Below are 18,460 nucleotides of genomic sequence, written 5' to 3' on the forward strand. Positions count from 1 at the left end.
CATGGGCTTGAAACCTAGATAATTTTGAAATTTTGTCCCATATGTGTGGATATTCTCAGTTCAGTCAGAGAGAAAAAGAGAAGGTTTTCTAACAAGGCGAGAGCCTGGGGGACAGTTGGGAAAGAATGTAAATAATTCTCTAATCTATCTTGTTGTTCCCGTTGTTTATAGATAGGTTCTGCCACCGTGCGTCATTCACTGCACATCAATGGTGTGAGTGTTTTTACTCTAAGACCAATGAAATTAGTCCGCACGATGTTCTCTATAAATAGAGCGGTGCATTTGAAATAAATCGGAGTTCATTCTCTTTGCCTTTGATTTGGAGTAATTTTCGTTCCCATCCTGCTCTACAGCGACACATATGGCCTACAGTTATTTTGATAGAATTACACTAAATCTATGCCCCAAAACTGCAATCAGTTTGTGTGATTTCTTTCTCGTGAACATTAAAGTGAGCATGATGAAATAGGCCATCTATATTGCACATAATTTATTGCAGATTCTTAGCATTGTTCAAGCAATAATTTAATTTATAATAATTGGTTTTGGTGGACCTCATCTAACTAGATTTCAGCAAAGCAATTAAAATGGTGTCATATAGGGAATTATTAACAAAAAATTCTGGCTCAAGCAGAAACAAAAGGTGCTGAAAGGAGAAGCATCAAGGTAGAGAGAGGTTACAAGCACAGCTTCTCAATCATCACTCTTAGGCAGTCTGAACTAAATATATTCACCAGCAACACTTGCACAAGATAAAGGAGCACATTAATGAAATTTGCTGATGACACAAAGTTGGGAAGAGCAGCAGAATGTCTCACAGGAAGAAGTCAGGGAGCCAATTTCTGAGAAACACCCTAAAGACATTTCATTAGACAAAGCTTAAGATCATGTACTTAAAAGGGGATTGTGTTTCCTGAGTGAGGTCTGGAGACAGAAAGTCTCTTTTTTATGGTGAAGCCTGGGAAATGGGAATTTCTAAAGCGGATGTCTCCACAGTACCCACAAGCTTGAGTCCAGCCTATGCAGTTAAGGTTTTTAGTGCTGGCAACAACAGCAGCGGCCACAGGTACTTAGTAAAAATAAGAGTATTTCTGGGAACTTGTTTGTAAACAGTTATTTAATTGGCACAATGTACCTAACATGGCTTCTGTCAGGTTATTCTTTCAATTTTTATTGTTCTTCTTGTTAAATAATTACTTCCCACCAGAGGCAGATGGCAGATATTGAGTAGCTTATCCATAAAGGTGAGAGTGTGGCAATTCCTCTCCTGCTCAGCTGTTGCCAGAGACACCTCTGGGCACGGGGAGGGGTCCTGCTGAGCAAAGCTGCCCTCCTTCCACCTGCAGAGATCACTCAGCCTAACTCTTTACTTCAGGGAAATGACATTTCAGAGTTTTTTCACACATCTGATGTGCTTCCAGCATGAAGGGTTGCTTTTCTGCCACCCACACTTTCTGCAGAAGTCTTTCCTGCCCTTTCACTGCCCACAATGATCCCTCAGAAGGGCTGGCTGGACAGAAGTGCTCCCACACGACTGGTGACATTTAAGCCGTGCGGCTGATCCCTGTGTGCACGAATCCTGCTCCCACCCAACACAATAGCAGACTTGGTGGGTGCGGGACGAGGCCCAGTGTGACATTTTCTTCCACCCCACGCTTCTTTGCTGAGTGAAGCTTTTGTGAGATGGCAGAGGCCAGAAAACCCCTGTGGCTCCACCTGTTTCTGTGGGCTCCAGTCCCACGGCTGGCTGACCCTTTGCTGCAGTGGTGATCTCATGTCCTTCTTGCCCCACCAACAATGAAACCAGCCCCAGTATGCTCAATTCAGAGTGACAAAAAACCTGCAATTGATTCAGGAAAAACATGACTTTTGGACAGGAGAATTTTGTTAAATGCTGTTGATAAGACATAATATCATCTTTCAAGCAGGGATGTCATCCTCATTCCCATGGGGACCAGAACACAGCAGGAAAAATTACCTGAAGGAGGGTATGATTGGAAATTCATTAGAAAAATAGGTTTGGTTTCTATAAACTTCTATTCATAGAAAAGACTTTCTTGAAACATCCTGATTTCAAAAGAGTTCTTATTAGAAAGGATTCTTTGACCCAGGTGCAATTTTTTGGCCAAGACCAAAGCAAGTGTGACCTGCCTGTCCCAGAAAAGTCAGAACATCCAAGCTATTGGGTAAGCTCCCTCTTTGCAGCAGGAAAGCACAAACACACCAGTTGAATAGGCTTTCTTAAGTGCACCTGATCCCCTCATTTCTAAGGATGTCCATTCTTTTCCATCACAGGAAATTTATTTTTCAAGAGGGGCAGGAACAATAAAAGGATAGAAAATATTGGAAAATAGCTAAAAGAAACCATTTTCTAACTAGCTGAGATTTAAACTCATCTAAACTATGCCATTTAAACCTACTCCTTTCTGTATGATGACAAATACAGAATCATAAAACGGTTTGGGTTGAAAGGGACTTTAAAGACCATATGGTTCCCACCCTCTGCCATGGGCAGGGACACCTTCCACTAGCCAGGGTTGCTCAGAGCCCCATCCAGCCTGGCCTTGAACACTTCTAGGGATGAGACATCCACAACTTCTCTGGGCAACCTGTTCTAGTTTCTCACCACCCCCACAGTAAAGACTCTTTTCCTAATACCTAATCTAAACCCATTCTCTTTCAGTTTGAAGCCATTCCCCCTTGCCCTGTCTTGTAGTCCTTCTCCATCTTTCTTGTAGGCTCCCTTCAGATACTGGAAGGCCACAATAAGGTCATCCAAAAGCCTTCTGTTTTCCAGGCTGAAAAATCCCAATTCACTTTGCCCTTCCTCAACTTCAGCTCAGAAGCAGGACTTTGTTAGACAAGCCTTTACCAAACTTTTGCAAATGTGAACATTTTTCTGTTTTTCTGACCTGTCCATAGCACTAAATATATCTGGCTTCAAAGGTAACAGGATGCAAAATTCACATAATCATAGCATATGCTGAGTTGGAAGGGACCCAGAAGGATAATCAAGTGCAACTTCTGGTCCCACACAGGACATCCCCAAGAATCCCACCATCTGCCCAAGACCATTGTCCAAACACTTCTTGAACTCTGATGGGGAGCCTGTTCAGTGCCCAACCACCCTCTGGGCGAAGAACCTTTTCCTGATATCCAACCCAAACCTCCCCTGACACAGCTTCAGGCCATTCCCTTGGGTCCTGCCACTGGTCACCAGAGAAGAGATCAGTGCCTGCCCCTCCTCTTCCTCTCACAAGGAAGTTGCAGACTGCAATGAGGCCTCCTCTCAGTCTCCTCCAGGCTGAACAGACCAAGTGACCCCAGCCACTCCTCATGTGGCTTCTCCTCAAGGGCTCTCACTATTTTTGTGGTCCACCTTTGGGCACTAATAGTCTAATGTCTTCTATTTTGGCACCCAAAACTTCCCCAGCACTCGAGGTGAGGCTGCCCCAGTGCAGAGCAGAGCAGGACAATCCCCTCCTTTGCCTGGCTGGCCATGCTGTGCCTGAGGCACCCCAGAACACGCTTGACCCTCCTGGCTGCCAGGGCACTGCTGACACATGTTCAGCTTTATGTCAACCAGCACCTTAATCATGATTAACTTCTTCATGTATGAAACCTGTGGAAAATAACCAAATCTATGATAATGTGGCATAAAGCTGTCACAGGAAGTTGTTTAGGATCAGTTGAAAAATAATTATTGTACCTTATTACTGCTGTCACTCCATTATGAACTAACAATCTTCATACTCTTATCACAAGTCAGTATTTCTTGTACATGCTTTTTATATTCAAGTTGGTCAGGCTTGCTAGACAAATACACTCTCCACACCAAATCAGCATAAATGGTGATTTCCAAATCTGAAATGAGTGCTAATGAGCAAATGTTACTAAAAAATATCTCAGATATTACATATTACATGTGCTATTTAAATCATGATTATTTGCTTAGTTGAACTAATAGAAGTGTTTAACTTCTCGTATCTGCTTATGCACAAATCTTTTAAATGGAATTTACTGTAAAAAAAAAAACACCATTGTCCATAAAAAGTTTGCAGAAGAACATTCACCATCCCCTCCTTGAGCCACAACAATTACTGTTAGAGGTCTTTAGAAACAAAACAAACAGTATAAGCCTGCTTCGTGGCTCAGCCTATGCCCACTCTAGTTAAAAATCAATCTGCACCCAAAGCATCTCTGATAATTTTATCCTGGGAATAATCAGTGTTGATAATAATGTCTGAAGCATGTTAAGATACTTCTCCTCCCTTGTATAATCATTTACCTATAAAAGCCCACACTACGTTTTCCAGCAGGCACAAAGCACATGCAACCTAATAGTCACCATGTAAGACAGGAAAAAAAATCTTCTGGGAGGAGGAGATCAGATTCCCAGGTTCCTAATGCTTATGTCACTGTCACTTTTCTCTTATGTACCTATTAGACAAGTCACAGCCTAAACCTTTCATCTGTGCTGCATACTGGCTTCAGAGCTGGCATTAATGTGCTCCTTTGAAGAGACTTAATTTACTTCAGCTCCTAAGGTTTTGTTCTCCACCTGGGTGAACTAGTAATGAAAAGTAACAGTATTATTTAAAAAAACCCTACACACATGCACATCCACGAAACTGATCCTCCAGGAATCCTCCTCCTGTGATACAAATCGTACTTCCCTTTCACTGCTGCTCTTCTCTGTCCACACTTCCTTTTTCTTCCAGAAAAGCAAGGATTTTACCCACCCAACATACTCTATGCACTCATTGAAAGCTTCTCTTCCCAAGGCCTGTGCATATTGCGTTGGCACGCTACCAAAACCTGCTAACAAATGGCAGATTAAGTGGAAACATGGAAAAGAATTTCAAGCATGTATTATACTTGCTTGGGGTTCAGCCTGCAACTTTAAGATGAGGGCTGCCCTCTAACCAGGCAGGCCTGGGAATTCAGTTGCAAAACAATTACAGATGCAAGGAAAATACTTTTTCTCTGAGAAGGAAACTTGATGATATTCTGCAGTCTTCAGTAGGCCAAGTTCAGTGTGTGCTGGGGAAGAGCTCAGCAGGGTCTGTGTTTTCTTGAGACCTCACTTTCCATCTCCAGCACTGTTCTCTGAGGGATTTATAGCAAATTAAGTAAAATTTTTCATATGTCAGCCTCTTACAGATGTAGGAGCAGATTTTAATCCTTTTCAATCACAGTCAAAACAGTGCCTCTATACTCATCTACTGTCTTGCCTTCATATACAAGAATAAGGAGGCACTTCATTCAGTTCTGCAGGTCATAGGCAGTCATTGGCTGGACAATGAAATTTCAAGTGCCATGCCTGTATATAATTTAGTTACCTGTGTTTTCTTGATGAGCCTTATTTTGGCTGCATGGCTATCTTTCTCATATTTTTAAAGTTCTGGTTTTAAAAGAGCCTACTTTGCAGCATCAAAGCAAATATCCTCAGGATGTAATTTTCAAACCTGTCTAGTATGCCCAACCTTGCTGCACATGATTACACTGGTAAAATTACCACCAACTCCGGTGGGCACAGGTGAAACAGCGCTGAACTTCAGCACCATAAGTCTGCCTGTGTTATCTGAGATTTCCTTTTCTTCCTAAAACTGGAATGTTTGCACAAGGTGTGCAGTGGGAAGAGACTTTCCCACTCCTGATTACACTGAACTTGATGCGTACATTCTTAGAAAAACAACAACAAAAAAAACCCCAAAAACCCCCACCTTGCTCATATTACTCTAGAGGAAATGGCCTCAAGTTGTGCCAGCAGAGGTTTAGACTGAATATTAGGGAAACTGTCTCCAACAAAAGGATTGTCAAGCATTGGAACGGGCTGCCCAGGGAAGTGGTGGAGCCACCACCCCTTGAGGTTTTCAAAAGACACATAAATATGGCGCTTTGGGATGTGGCTTAGTGGTGGACCTGGCAGTGTTAGGTTTACAGTTGGCCTTGAAGATCTTAAAGATCTTTTCCAGCCTAAATGGTTCTCTGATTCTGTGAAAAGTTCTTAGACTACAGTCTGAGAAAGCAGTTGAGAACACAGGATCAGTGGATGGGAAGTACGTCCAATAATTCAGGACTGAGGTTCTCAAGCCCATGTGACATAGCATGCACTGTTAGAGGTTACAAAAGTTGTACAAGCAGCAATTTCAAAATGAAAAACTTTCTGCATCCAGTGTTTCTCTAAAAACTGTGGAGCTCACTGTTGGCCTCAAAGGAACTTTTTTTATACTACATCAACTAAAAGAAAAAGAAGATGGACTGACCTCAATTATGACCTTATACTGACTGGTTCACATTCCTCCATAGTTTATTTACCCTGAAGTTCATAAAAACAATGTGGCTTTTCAGTCTAATAGGTTATTTTCAGCTCTAACTAATCAGAGCTCATGACTGGCTTTGGAACTGTAAGAGTCATACAAAAGCTAAGATTGATTATTAGCATCCAAATGCATAAAGTAATTATGCCTACCAAACAAACCAAAAACAATACACCAAAACAAACACTTTGAACAGGTGAGAGCAGAAGAAAATTGAAAGAAAATAAGCAGCACTGAGGATTTTAATAAATCTGTATCTGAATGTCTTTACAAATAAGTAGCTGAAATGAGATTGAAAGTGCAACCCAATACAGCACAAATACAAGAATGTCTGCATTGAAATTCCATAACTTTTCTTTATTCACTGTGATACATTCAAACAAAAGTGCTCCAGATAACATCCATAGAGTAAAGGAAATTAAAACAAAAAGTCAGAAAAAGACCATCAGATACATATGGTGATTATTCATATTTCAAAGCATTAGTAACTGCTTGTATCTGAGTGCACCAAAAACCCACATGAGAGTCCACATTTTTGTACACTGCTTCTATAAAAATAATAATCATGGGCAGCTCCAGCACAAATGTTTGTAAGAACTAGAGCCAAAGCCACCACAAAGATAAAGCACCATCAGGCATATGTTTACAAATGCCGTAGTAATTAGTAGAGTGTAAAAAAAGGCTTAGCTGAATTAACATTTTCCTTGTATTGGTATAGCACAGTGAAGCTCTGCCTGGATTCACTCCTTCCCAGCTTTGATATTTCTCACCAGGGACTTGCATTTGCCCCACAACACCAAGCACCATGGGCAATTTGGGAAGCTTCAGGAGTCAGTGAGTGATGGATGAAAGAGGAACTGGAGCCAGTGTCTATCCTCCTACTTAAAAAAATAATCATGACATGGCATCATGTCCTCAACCATGTTACTGAAATACAGCGGCACAACCCATCTAAGAAAGGCTGTTTGTACAGACCACGTTGACTTCCGAATGCTCTTTGCTGAGCTACAGTATTTAGCTGTGCTGTTTTTTACCCCAAAGACAGTTCTTTTTTCAACTCTAATGCTTCTATAGTAAAAATATCACTGTTATCTGTAAGACAGCAGAGGATCACCTCACAGCAAACCCAGGCTGCATCCTATAACTTGGTTCTATTCCAGCTGCAGAAATCCTGAACTGTGCATTTGCCAAGAATTATTTGTAACTCAACAGCTAGGTGGGGAGGAGTATTCCTATTCCAAAAATGCAAGAAACATTAGTCAAGATGACCAAATTACACTGTCAAAGGCTGAGAGACATTTGTAAGTCTAGGGTGCCACTACGTTAGGGACCTTAGACTTACAAATAGGTAGAACAGCAAGGATCTTCAACAAATAGGGGGAAAACTCAGTAGAGCCCTTGTCTTGCTCTCTCCTTTACCTGTTCTGCAGGATGCAATTCAGATAGACAGCAAGACTGAAGATAGGCTTCCCCTCTGAAAATCTGAGTTACTGACATGAGATTTTCCTTAAAAGGCCTAAATAGGTCATAAACAGAAAAGCCCCTTTCCCCACATGCTTTCTAGTATATTCATAGGGATCCTGCTCCTTCATAGGTCCCAGCTCCTATATAGACTTAATCCCATGTGCAATTAGTGTTTCTCAAAGCAGGATGTAACGGCACTGATCATATGACCAACATTATCTTCACAGTCAAATCCTTACAACATCAAGGTCTGTCTGCTCAAAAAGCATTTTTCTTAACTATGTTACTAATAAAGTCTCAAATCACTCAGGCTGAAAGGACGTTAGAAGTGTTATGTGGTTATTTACCCTTCACGCTATTTGTGTGGCATTCATCTCCCATGGCGCATGCCTTGCCCTTTTCACACTCCCTTTTCTCATGCAGGAACACAAAGCTGTAATGTTTGGGTTGCAAACACCATTAAATGCCCCTCTTCAGCCCCCAACAGCATAGAAATATTTTCTTTTAAAAGTTCAGATCAAAGCATTTCTACTAATCCTAGGATTTATTAAAACAAACATTGTAGGCATGAGATAGTCAACAGCGTCCCTTTTACAAGATTCTTTGGAGACGGTTCTGTTTTCATACTGTTTACTGATCCGCCCCTAATTAATCTTCAGTTGCTCAGCTGCAAATTCAGCAAGTCCACCTGCTCCTTCCCCACCCAGCAGACGCTCCTTTCTCCCCAGTTTCAGGCTGTAATGATAGCACCACCCAGTCCCTGTCCTAAGAACAAGGTGGCTGGCTTGAAAAGCTATGTATCACCTCCCGATGTTACATGATCACATACATTTGCAGCACAAGTCTAGCCTTTCCTCAGATGAGTAACTAAAACCAGTCATTAAGTGCTTTCATGGAGTTTCATTGTCTTTATCCTTCCCTGCAGTCAAGGTAGTTGCCTTTGATCCAGTAACAGATCTGTGCGTATTTGAGGGGTGTAATGCGAACAGCTACATTGAAATCCTGCGGGGTGCCATTCATGTCCACCCACTGATGGCCTGAAAATATACCAATAATTTTACGTTCCCATTTGTGATTCTGCCTCTTCCACATCCTCACATACACCCCAGATCCACTGGCACCCGGCTGGGCATCGCACTGCTGGTACAACAGGTCGTACGTTTCATCTTTGACATCACAAAAACGGTAAACCAGGTTTCCCGGACGGTCATTGTCGTAGCCAGAGAAGTGAATCCTCCCTCCAGGTAAGTGTCTTGCTGGTGGGCTCACACCTATCTTCATAAACTTTCTTTTATGTGGCTTCTTCAGCTCTAACAGGGCATAGTCATAATCCATGCCAATGTCATTGGCATTGCCTTTGATCCATCCTTTGGGGACATGCGTCCGTTTCACTCGGATCCATTGGAATTTCATTTTCTCAGGCATTGCCGAGTTGGTGATATTGGACCCTTTGCCGCCATCCTTCTGTTTGGGCTTTAGGAACCCCACCCGCAGTTTCTGAGCTCCTTTGACATAACTCTTTCCATCATGGATACAATGAGCGGCAGTAAGAACATGCTTTTCAGCCACCAGTGTCCCCGTGCAACCTGTAGAGAGCTTCACCGATGTGGAGAATGGGTAATTCAACAAGAAGTCTTTCCCAAAAATGCTAAACCTGCTGTCATAGCCATAGATCTGCCTCTTAGTTCGAGATCTGCCTCGAGACCCATCGCCGCCGTTGCTCAGAATATATATGCCCACTTCAGTTTCAGTGAGGCTGCCATTAGCATACAAGGTTTCATAGGACAGGTAGTTCTTCACTTCTTCATAAGTTGGCAGAGGAGAACTTTTGTGGCATGCTGGGCCACATGGAGATACCACTTCCAGTCTGGCTTCAGCATCAAACTGTGGTTTGTCCAAGTTCAGGGTAGACTGTGGCAGGATAACGGGTACTCTGTAAGATGGCCAGGTTGGCTTCCAGTGAGGACTGGAAGGCATCACATCTTGAGCAGCACACAAAAGAAGGATTAAAGTGGACAGGGCTGCCATTCTGAATGTCGGTCTGTGGAAAGCAAAAGCAAATACAATTATTCACCCAAACTTGTTGCAAGATTATCCTACCTTGCTAAGTAGTGGCTTGCTAACCCAGTATAAATGTAATAAGGGTCAAGTGATTTGAATGGAGTTAACTTACATCAAGTAGCACAGATTTCTGTGTCAAACAAATGCCTTAGCCTGAGTCTTGAAACAAGTGTCCCAGGTTAACACTGAAATACAGGACATTTAATCCTTAGCTGTGCTGAGCCACCAACTCCCAGCTGACATCAGCGGGAAGTTATAGTACTTGTCTTCACACAGTTTAAAGAAAATTCAGATTCTGTTTAAATCCATTCATCCAGTAAAAAAAGCTCCTGCAAAAAGTAAATGTGTCTGTCTTCAGCTAGATTAGAACACTCTCTGAAAGCTCTCCCCTACTCTCTGACTTTGCCGAAAGATGTCCTTTAAATCTCTTCACACCATTTGCTGTCTCAGCCAGAGACATCAGGCTCATGGTAGGGACAGGTGGGGAAGGACAAAGAAGGTGACCTGACAGGATGACCACAGAGGAGACTCACTTCCCCTGGCAACTCACACCAGACAAAGGCTCTGCACCACATGGCACTGGCTCTCCCTGAGGCTTACATAAGAAAGGGTGATATGATTACACACAGGCAGCTAATGAAGGAAGATTACAATTCTTGAGGGAATTTTCAGTTAACACACTGGCTTATTGCTTTGTAAACTCAATTAATTAGAAATGCAAACCAACCCCCTCTGAGCACAGGGAGGTAAATGTGGCTGTAAATGTGTTTATGAACCGCAGGGAGAGTGCCTGAGACTGCAGAGAACAGCATGCACTAGTACTGTGTCAAAAAATGTGTAACTTCAGTTTATTTGAAAATTAGCCATACAGCTGGATCGCTGCAGGAGGCACTGTGCCCTGGGCAAGAAGGCAGGCAGGATCTCCCTCACACAAAGATTATTCAAACGAAAGTTCACAATTAAGTTGAGCTTACACATATTTAAAACCCTGCTGAGGTTACACTGATCACAACTGCAGCATCATTCCTTAAATGCCTCAAACGAGTAAACCAAAGCAAATCATACAGGAAATGACCATAGCTATCTAAGAATAAAAAAAGAAAAATCCTTCTCTCCAACACTTTTCATAGGAATACTCCATCCCTAAGTTGCACCAAAAAAGACTTTGAAAGCTACAGGTTGCTGATGTCCAGTGGTGTTCAACTCAAATATTAGGCCTAGATTCTTAGATTTTTGGTACCATCCTCTTTGGGAACAGAGGCTATCATTAAAGCACACAATGTTTAAAATATCAACTGACTCATGCAAGATATCAAAAGACTTCAAGTACAAAAAACAGATGTAGTTGAACAGAACTGATGCTACTGAAACCCACAGAGGCAGGTACTGACTTTTTCAGAAGTGACCACACATTCTGTTGGCAAATTTTTCATTAACAAACAGGACATCTTTAAAGGAACATACTTTTTTCCTAGGTTAGTCTAAATGCACCAAATATGATGCATTATACCTAATCGATGACTCATGCTGGCAAATACAAGCCATTTTAAACATTAATCAGAATCATATCATTTTGGATGTCTCAAAATCAGAAAATACTTGGTATTCAAGGAAAACCAACCGCTCCTCTGACTCCTTCCACAGCAAATCTTAATATTGGATGTGGCTGCATTTCGCAAGCTATGAAATAGAGAGTTCCAAACTGCTGTAAGGATGGCCCAGGGAACACCTGCTGTATTATCACATCTATTGATGTAGGGCAGTGATTTTGAAGACAGAAAAAAAAAAAGACGGTAACAGAGGCAAATGACACTGCTCCATCCCCACAAAGACAATATACACTGGCATAAGATAACTGCTAGCTGTCCTGTTTGTGTCAGTGAGGGCTGCATGCAGCAGTGCTTATTGGTTTCACAGTTAAAAGCTGACAGCAGACTAAACCATGGTTAAGCTGTGCATCAGGTAGCTGATGCCACCATTAAGAGCACATATTTCTAGGCAGTTTGACCTCACTGCCCTCAGATTTCTTGACAGATTGCATCTCTCTAAATTGCACCACTCATGACACTTCTTGGAGCTAAAACCCATTCATGCTAACTGAGCCTCTGCTAGCCTTTGGCAGGTTTATTTAGCTGGCAGGGCAAAACCAGAGGCGTCTTGTCAGTTGTTATTTGCACAAGCAGCCAGATTCCCCTGCCTGTCAGCACGGCGACCCGGTGAAGGGACTTTGTGCCAAACAGCTCCTCTGCTTCCTCCGAGATTATCATCTGGACTGAGAAGAGAGATTATCATCTGGACTGAGAAGAGAGATTACCTCGCCCTGCAACCTGCTCTGCCTTATCTCTCCACCACCACCACCACAGCACCGCCAGCACTTGGAAGGGCAGCTTTAGACAGCAGAGGGCAGCCGCCCTATGAAGAGAACAAGACGAGATGGGACTCGAGCTGGTCCCAGAAAAAAGGCTTCAGAAGATGGTATTTGTGTCTGTGCTGCGCTGTGTAAAGTGGTACTCACTCCACTTCACGTCTCTGAGCAAGCCTCCCACCCGCCCTCCCCGACTGCTTCTGTGCTGTGATCATATTGCAGCTCTAGAGGATAAAAAAGCCTTTTCATCAGTTATAGAACTTTTCTATTATTTAAAATATTATTTAAACCTGACAATAAAATACAGTTGTGAGTTTATACCTATAAAGCTAAACAGTGCTCATTTACTGAAGTCTTCATAGTTATATCCCATCTGGAGACATAACTGGTACTAAATCAGATCTGGGGAGCTATAAATGGAACAACTATGTTTTATTTATAACAGGATGCAAATTAGTGCACAGTACCTCTTTCTGTGTAGACCCTTCCTCTTAAAAATGAAGGAATTGAAAAAGCAGTCTATAAACAGAGACTTTCCAGTAAGGCTCTTCTTTCCTTTAACTTTTTCTTCTCATTTGAAACACAATCAAACAGCTGCAAAAAAACCCAGGGTTAAAACTCTCTGTCCTCAGCTACTTACTCAAGGGTGACCCTGAGAGGTGTTCTCAAATTGAGCAGACTGGTAAGGAGCGAGCACTTCCCTGCACGGCTATCACAGAGCGGTACTGAATGAATTACGATGTGCTGGTCTACTGTAGCTCTGCTCTTCTGTTTCTATTTAAACTGTGTCATAAACTCAATCCACCCTTTGACTCAGCACAAAGCCCTGCTCTGACATCCAGCCTAGGAACCCCCTAGAAGCGGTTTGTACATAATCACACTCGCTAATGGCATTAAAATTGTTTAGAGAATGGAAACAGTGACAGCTACCCCGGGGCTCTCCATGCTGCTAAAACACTTTACAGACACATTTTCCTGCTTGCTGTGGGCATTCACGCCCCAAGATAGATGCTGCTGAAAGAAAACTGCCTTGTCCAGGATGGACATGAATAATTTTCTAATAAGCAATTAATTTTTCTGCAAGAGTTCACTACTTCGGGGGTGGTTCTTGTAGTAGATGGTTAAATAACAATAAATCATGGATCATCTAGTATGAAAGTCCATGAACCAGTCTCCATTACATTTTGAAATGAAGAAAGTTTTTCCACACTGCTGGAAGCCAGAAAGATTAACATATCAAAAAAAAAAAAAAAAAAAAAGAGAAAACCAAGACAGTGAGAGAGAAAAATCTGCCTCAAACCAAATCATAAAGGAGAACTAAATCACTGTCAGTGCTGTGCCAAAATACCTCTGCTGGTTTTCCTGGTCACAGAACTTGTTAAAACACAGCAAAAATAATGCAGTTGCACTTTAATAACTACAGAAGCCTTCCTGCCATTAAAATCTAACAACTTTATTAGCCTGCCTGAGATGCTGCACCACCCTGGTGCGAGGGTTACACTGCCTTGCCTGCTAGACTGAGGGCTGTAGGAAGAGATGCCTTGGAAAACCTGAAACTAACTTTGATACTGGCAGGCCAGGGGTGTGCCCATTAACATACACACCGGGCACAGCGGCTATTTTGGCACTTGTACCAGTGACACGGACACACAGAGAAAAGGGAGCATAGTACGTGCTTCCATTGAGTCCGATTCCCAGAACTGCCTCCTTTCACCCTCCTTTTTTTCTTCTTTCTCTTTCCCTTCATGTCAAGCAGCTTCGGTATCACGGTACGAGAGCAAACTGCATTACGAGCAGACGGTGACGGTCACTTTGAATATCGGGGTAAAGCTACAGAAAGGACCTGCATCCCCGGGGCTTCCAAACCACCTGAGTGACGGGGCAGCTGCGCAAGCTGGGTCCCGGTGGGACCGTACCAAGCCCTCGGACCTTGCTCGGGGCAGGAGACAAAAAACAACTTCCCCAGGCTCCAGCGGCCGCTTCACTGAAGAGCTCGTGTCACGTATGTCTAAAAAGGTCACCCCAAAAATACTAATGAACTCAAACATATTGACGAATCCAAGTACAGCACCGCAGCGGAACGCTGCCTTCAGACACCTCTAAAGCATGAAAAGGCAGCAAAGGTGAATTTTAACCCAGCTGCTCCCTCACCCGCCGTCCTTTCAGAGTTGGTCACCGGCAGCGGCGCCGGCCGCCGCAGCGGCGGACCCGCAGCGGGCACCGGCAGCGGGGACCGGCGCGCAGCAGCCGCGCTCGCCCTTTTGTCGCCGGCGCCGCCGGGGAGGCGGCGCCCGGTGCGCTCCGGTGGATGCGAGCGGGGTTAAACATTAAGCCCGGCGCGCACGGAGCGCTCGCTCCGGGCCGGGACAGCCGCTCCCACCGCCCGGCGTCCCGCTCGGCCGGGCGCCCTGGGCGCCGGCAGGTGAGGCACTGCCCGGGGCAGCGCAGGGCGAGCCCGGCGCTCGCCATCCTCCCGCCGCCCCTTTGTCCCCCGGGGCGACCCGCACCCCGCGGCGCCCTCCCTGCCGGCGGGGCCCGCTACCTACCGGCTCCCCGCAGCAGCGGCGGCGGCTCCGGGAGCGGCTCAGGCAGGTGGCGGGGCCGGTGCCGGTCCCATCTCTCCCGCCGCCTCCGCGGGGCTCGGGAGCGCCTCCCCTCCCTCCCGCCGGGCGCCGGCCCTCGGCGGCGCGCTCGGAGCGGAGCGGGGCGGGGCGGAGCGGAGCGGCGCCTCCCGCAGGTGGATCCCGCCGCTGGATCCCGCCGCCGCCCCGCCCCGCAGCACTCCCGCCGGCATCGCCGCCCGCCCGCGGGGCCCCGCCGCGCCGCCCCTGCCGCGCCCGGGCCGTCCCTCCGCGCACTGCCCCTCGGGCTGCCGCCCCAGTGCGTCCTGTGCGGCGGCACCCCCGCTTTTAATCCTTTACTGCTATTTTCATTTATTTCCCGGGGAAAAACGGAGGGGGTTTTCCCCAACCTTGTTTTATTTTTTTTTTTTTTTTGGCGGTGTTCTGGCACTACGGGTGGTTCAGGGGCTGCCGTCTCGGTGCGAGATTTTGGGGTGCAGCCCGTGGCACCTCTGCAGCCCCGAGGGCAAGAGGTTCTTGGTCCCCAGATCCCTTTTCAGAGGGTCCCTCTGAGCAGGTTGAACCCCCTCGGCCCTTCCTGCCTCCGCAGGGCATCAGCTCCAGGAGCTCTGCGGTCACTCACCCGTGTTGCCTCATCAAGCGGACATTTAAATTTAATTGTCCGACACACTGTTCGCATGGGTTTTAATTACTCATCCTTCTTGAAGCCTTATAATGATATCTGGCAAGAAAAGAGGAAACCAGAGCCAAGAAGGCAAAAATCCTTGCAATGTTTTAATTCCACAAGAAAAAGTCACCAAAAAAGGGGTTTTTTTTCAAAATTCTCAGCTGATCACTTTTATTTCAGAAAGGAAATACAAATTTCGTAGGAGTCAATTTATTTGCAGTCTTCTACCGACCTTTTCAACCCGCTGCTGCCCTTACAAAGGATGAGGAGAGCCTGAAGTAAAGCAAAACCTTTGTCTCACCCATGGACAATCTGAAGAGCAGTAATATGACAGGATCTTACATTCTCAGACATGATTTTTCTAATTTGCATTTTCTTGGCCCTAGCACCATCCCCATCTGGGTCTACAGAAAGATTTTGCCAAATGAATGGAAAAAGCATGTACTAAATAAAAAAAAAAAAAAAGTAACTGCTCAGACAGCTAGAGAACACAGACAGCTAGAGAATACAACCGGTGTTGGAGAAGGGCTGGTGACACCAGTGCAGCTGCACTTGGGCCATGATGGAATGACCATGCAACAGTGAGGCAGGTCCCTGGAGTATCAGCAAAGGCAGCAGACAAGTCAGGCTCTGTCTGCAATGCCATACTAACCAGAGATCCCTTCCTAATGTGACTCTGTCTAATCACATCCTGAAAAGATGTGCAAGCTCAGAAGCTTTTCCCTGTACACACACATCTGATGATTTGCATGGATGGAAGGGCTGGCCCATGCCTTGTAGGGGTGAAAATGTTGTGAGGTTTGGTTACAGTGGGTCTCAGCGCTGCAGCAGTGGTCCAGCTAGGTTCTTGCTTCCCATGGACGTGCAGTCTCTTGTGTCACAGCTGCCATATGTGCTCCAGGGCCTTCCAGACACAAATTCAAATAGACACTATCCTCGATGATACAATGCTGATAGAAGTTTTTACAGCAGACAGGGGGACAGAGATACAGAGATGCTAAGATGTATACAGTGGGGCTCACCTCACTTAGTTGTAGGTGTTTGGAATGCCCTGGGTTATCCATCATACAATACAGGACTGCAAACCTTCTATGCCTGAAGCAGCAGCAGTGGAAATTGTCCTTGCATGTAGCTGGGCGTTTGTAGCTAGAAGATCTCTGAGATCACTTCCAACCCAAGCCACCCTATGATGATGTGATTCCATGAAGAGTGTGTCTATGTACAACACAGATGGATGAATAAGAACTACAAGGCTTGGTGTTTACAGGCCCCCTCCTGAGAATGAAACCTTACAGAAAGTGTTGGGCAAAACTGTCATGACAAAAGGAGTGGAGAAGAATGTTTAGTTTTAAATTTATTTACAAGGCATTTTGTTGTCATAAAAACTTCTGATTTCTATTAGTTTTAGTGTATACATTAAACCATAATCTCAGAAAAGACAGTTTGTCTGGCCTGTCTTTAGAAATAACAAACTACTGTCCTGTTCTATTGAGCCTCTATAGACAAAATTTTATGTTTTAACTTTCTAATTCAAAAGAGAAAAAAAAAAAACCACATATCAATTTCTTTTTCCCCTATGTGTATAATCTTAAGAAACAAGAGCTCTGGTGAAATTGGGCTGCACAAGTTTGTTTGTTTGTTTGTTTTTTTAAAGAGAGTGAAGTCCAAGATCTGAATGCTACTGTGAGCCAATGTTGAGGCAAAGAGCAGCAAGTGACAACATACATAAAGGTGAAGAGGTATTAGCTGTACTATATTGTCAAGTGATAACACACACACTGACTTTTCAGCACCCTGTGAGTAAGCTGAAAATGAAACAGTCTACAGGTGGGAGCCCTAATGAATGGCACTGTCAGGAGATAATTTCTCATGGTTGAAGAAATCTTTTATTCTGCAGGGAAGTGAAGTAACCTGGCATTATGGTCCTCTGCCAGATTCCACTGCAGACAATGAAGTGATTTCAGAGGCCACTGAATCTGGAAGGAAGAATGACAACCCACAGTTGGCTCAAACGAGTCTCCCCATTGCTCACTGCTGATGCAATGCAGAAGAAAAGTCCTTGGAGTTCCCCACTGCAATGGCAGCTCTCCAGCCAGCTCCTTCTACTTTCCCTGGGACGCAGACCCCTCTCACTGATGCCCTGTTTCCTGAAATGTTTTTTAACTGTTGGAGAAGGTTAAAGGTCAAGACGCTCTCTATCCCTTTTAAAACAGTCTATTTTGAATGCAAGAATTATGCAGACTTGGACTTTGGAGAAGCAAGTACTTCTCTCATCCCCACTCCTACATCAGTTCAAGATTTGAAGGAAGGCGCTGGTGCCACAGTTTCCAAATCTGTGCAACAAGTGTGAGAGCATATCCTATCTCAATGAAGTGTTTGGATGACAATTACAGTGGCGACTCTCCCATGACTGGGTGCTTTGCTGATGGGAAAGGGAAGGACAGACATTCACCTCAGATGTGCTGCACCACAAGATGATACCACTAGGAGAGAAGGAACTCTTCCTCAGCTTTTTCAAGACTGTGGATGCAAGGGTGGTGGGGAAGGTACTTATTCCTAGTTCCCAGAAGCTAAATGCTTTTACTGTCAGCTCTGAAAGGAAGCATGCCAGGACTGGGAATCTGAGTTGTTTAGTTTATGGAAAAGATTGCCAAGTGGGAAAACTGACAGCTGAATGTATACAATATCCTTCCTGTCTTGGCAAAAATCTTGTCACCAGCGAGTGACACTGTGGAGCAGCAGGGAGGAGGGCCCTAGCCTTGCAGCGGATTCCACTGATGAATAAAGACAACTAAAAGCTAGTCATGACCACTCTAGGTTCCTTTTGCAGGTCTTTTGCAAACAATCACATCCTAAAATAGGATGTAAGTTAGGTCAGACAATCCTTCCTTAAAAGCACTCATTTTATTCTGCTGTCTATCATAAGAAGTTAAATCTAACTTTTTGGTGCCTACAGTTACATTATGTGAAGCCCACTCAGTGTGTCCATCTTCTTCCT

General features: G+C 44.5%; 1 protein-coding gene across 3 annotated transcripts; it reads right to left on the reverse strand.

The window, feature by feature from the left end:
* Positions 1 to 6,659: 6,659 nt before the first annotated feature.
* PRSS23 (serine protease 23) lies at positions 6,660 to 16,592 on the reverse strand. Of its 3 annotated transcripts, none has more exons than XM_068181566.1 (2): positions 16,485 to 16,592; positions 6,660 to 9,828 (listed from the first exon to the last, which is right to left on the reverse strand). In XM_068181566.1, exon 2 carries the CDS (start codon positions 9,813 to 9,815, stop codon positions 8,697 to 8,699), a length of 1,119 nt encoding a protein of 372 aa, XP_068037667.1. In that variant the 5' UTR covers positions 9,816 to 9,828; positions 16,485 to 16,592; the 3' UTR covers positions 6,660 to 8,696. The 3 variants fall into 3 exon arrangements, with proteins under 3 accessions (XP_068037667.1, XP_068037666.1, XP_068037668.1); XM_068181565.1 differs by lacking the exon at positions 16,485 to 16,592 and adding an exon at positions 14,760 to 14,910; XM_068181567.1 differs by lacking the exon at positions 16,485 to 16,592 and adding an exon at positions 14,715 to 14,723.
* Positions 16,593 to 18,460: the final 1,868 nt, after the last annotated feature.

The sequence above is a fragment of the Anomalospiza imberbis genome, chromosome 2 (assembly GCF_031753505.1).
Source record: "Anomalospiza imberbis isolate Cuckoo-Finch-1a 21T00152 chromosome 2, ASM3175350v1, whole genome shotgun sequence".
NCBI lineage: Eukaryota > Metazoa > Chordata > Aves > Passeriformes > Viduidae > Anomalospiza > Anomalospiza imberbis.

Excerpts from the sequence above, each read along its gene's own strand:
- PRSS23 (XM_068181566.1), bottom strand. The coding sequence starts at position 9,815 with ATGGCAGCCCTGTCCACTTTAATCCTTCTTTTGTGTGCTGCTCAAGAT.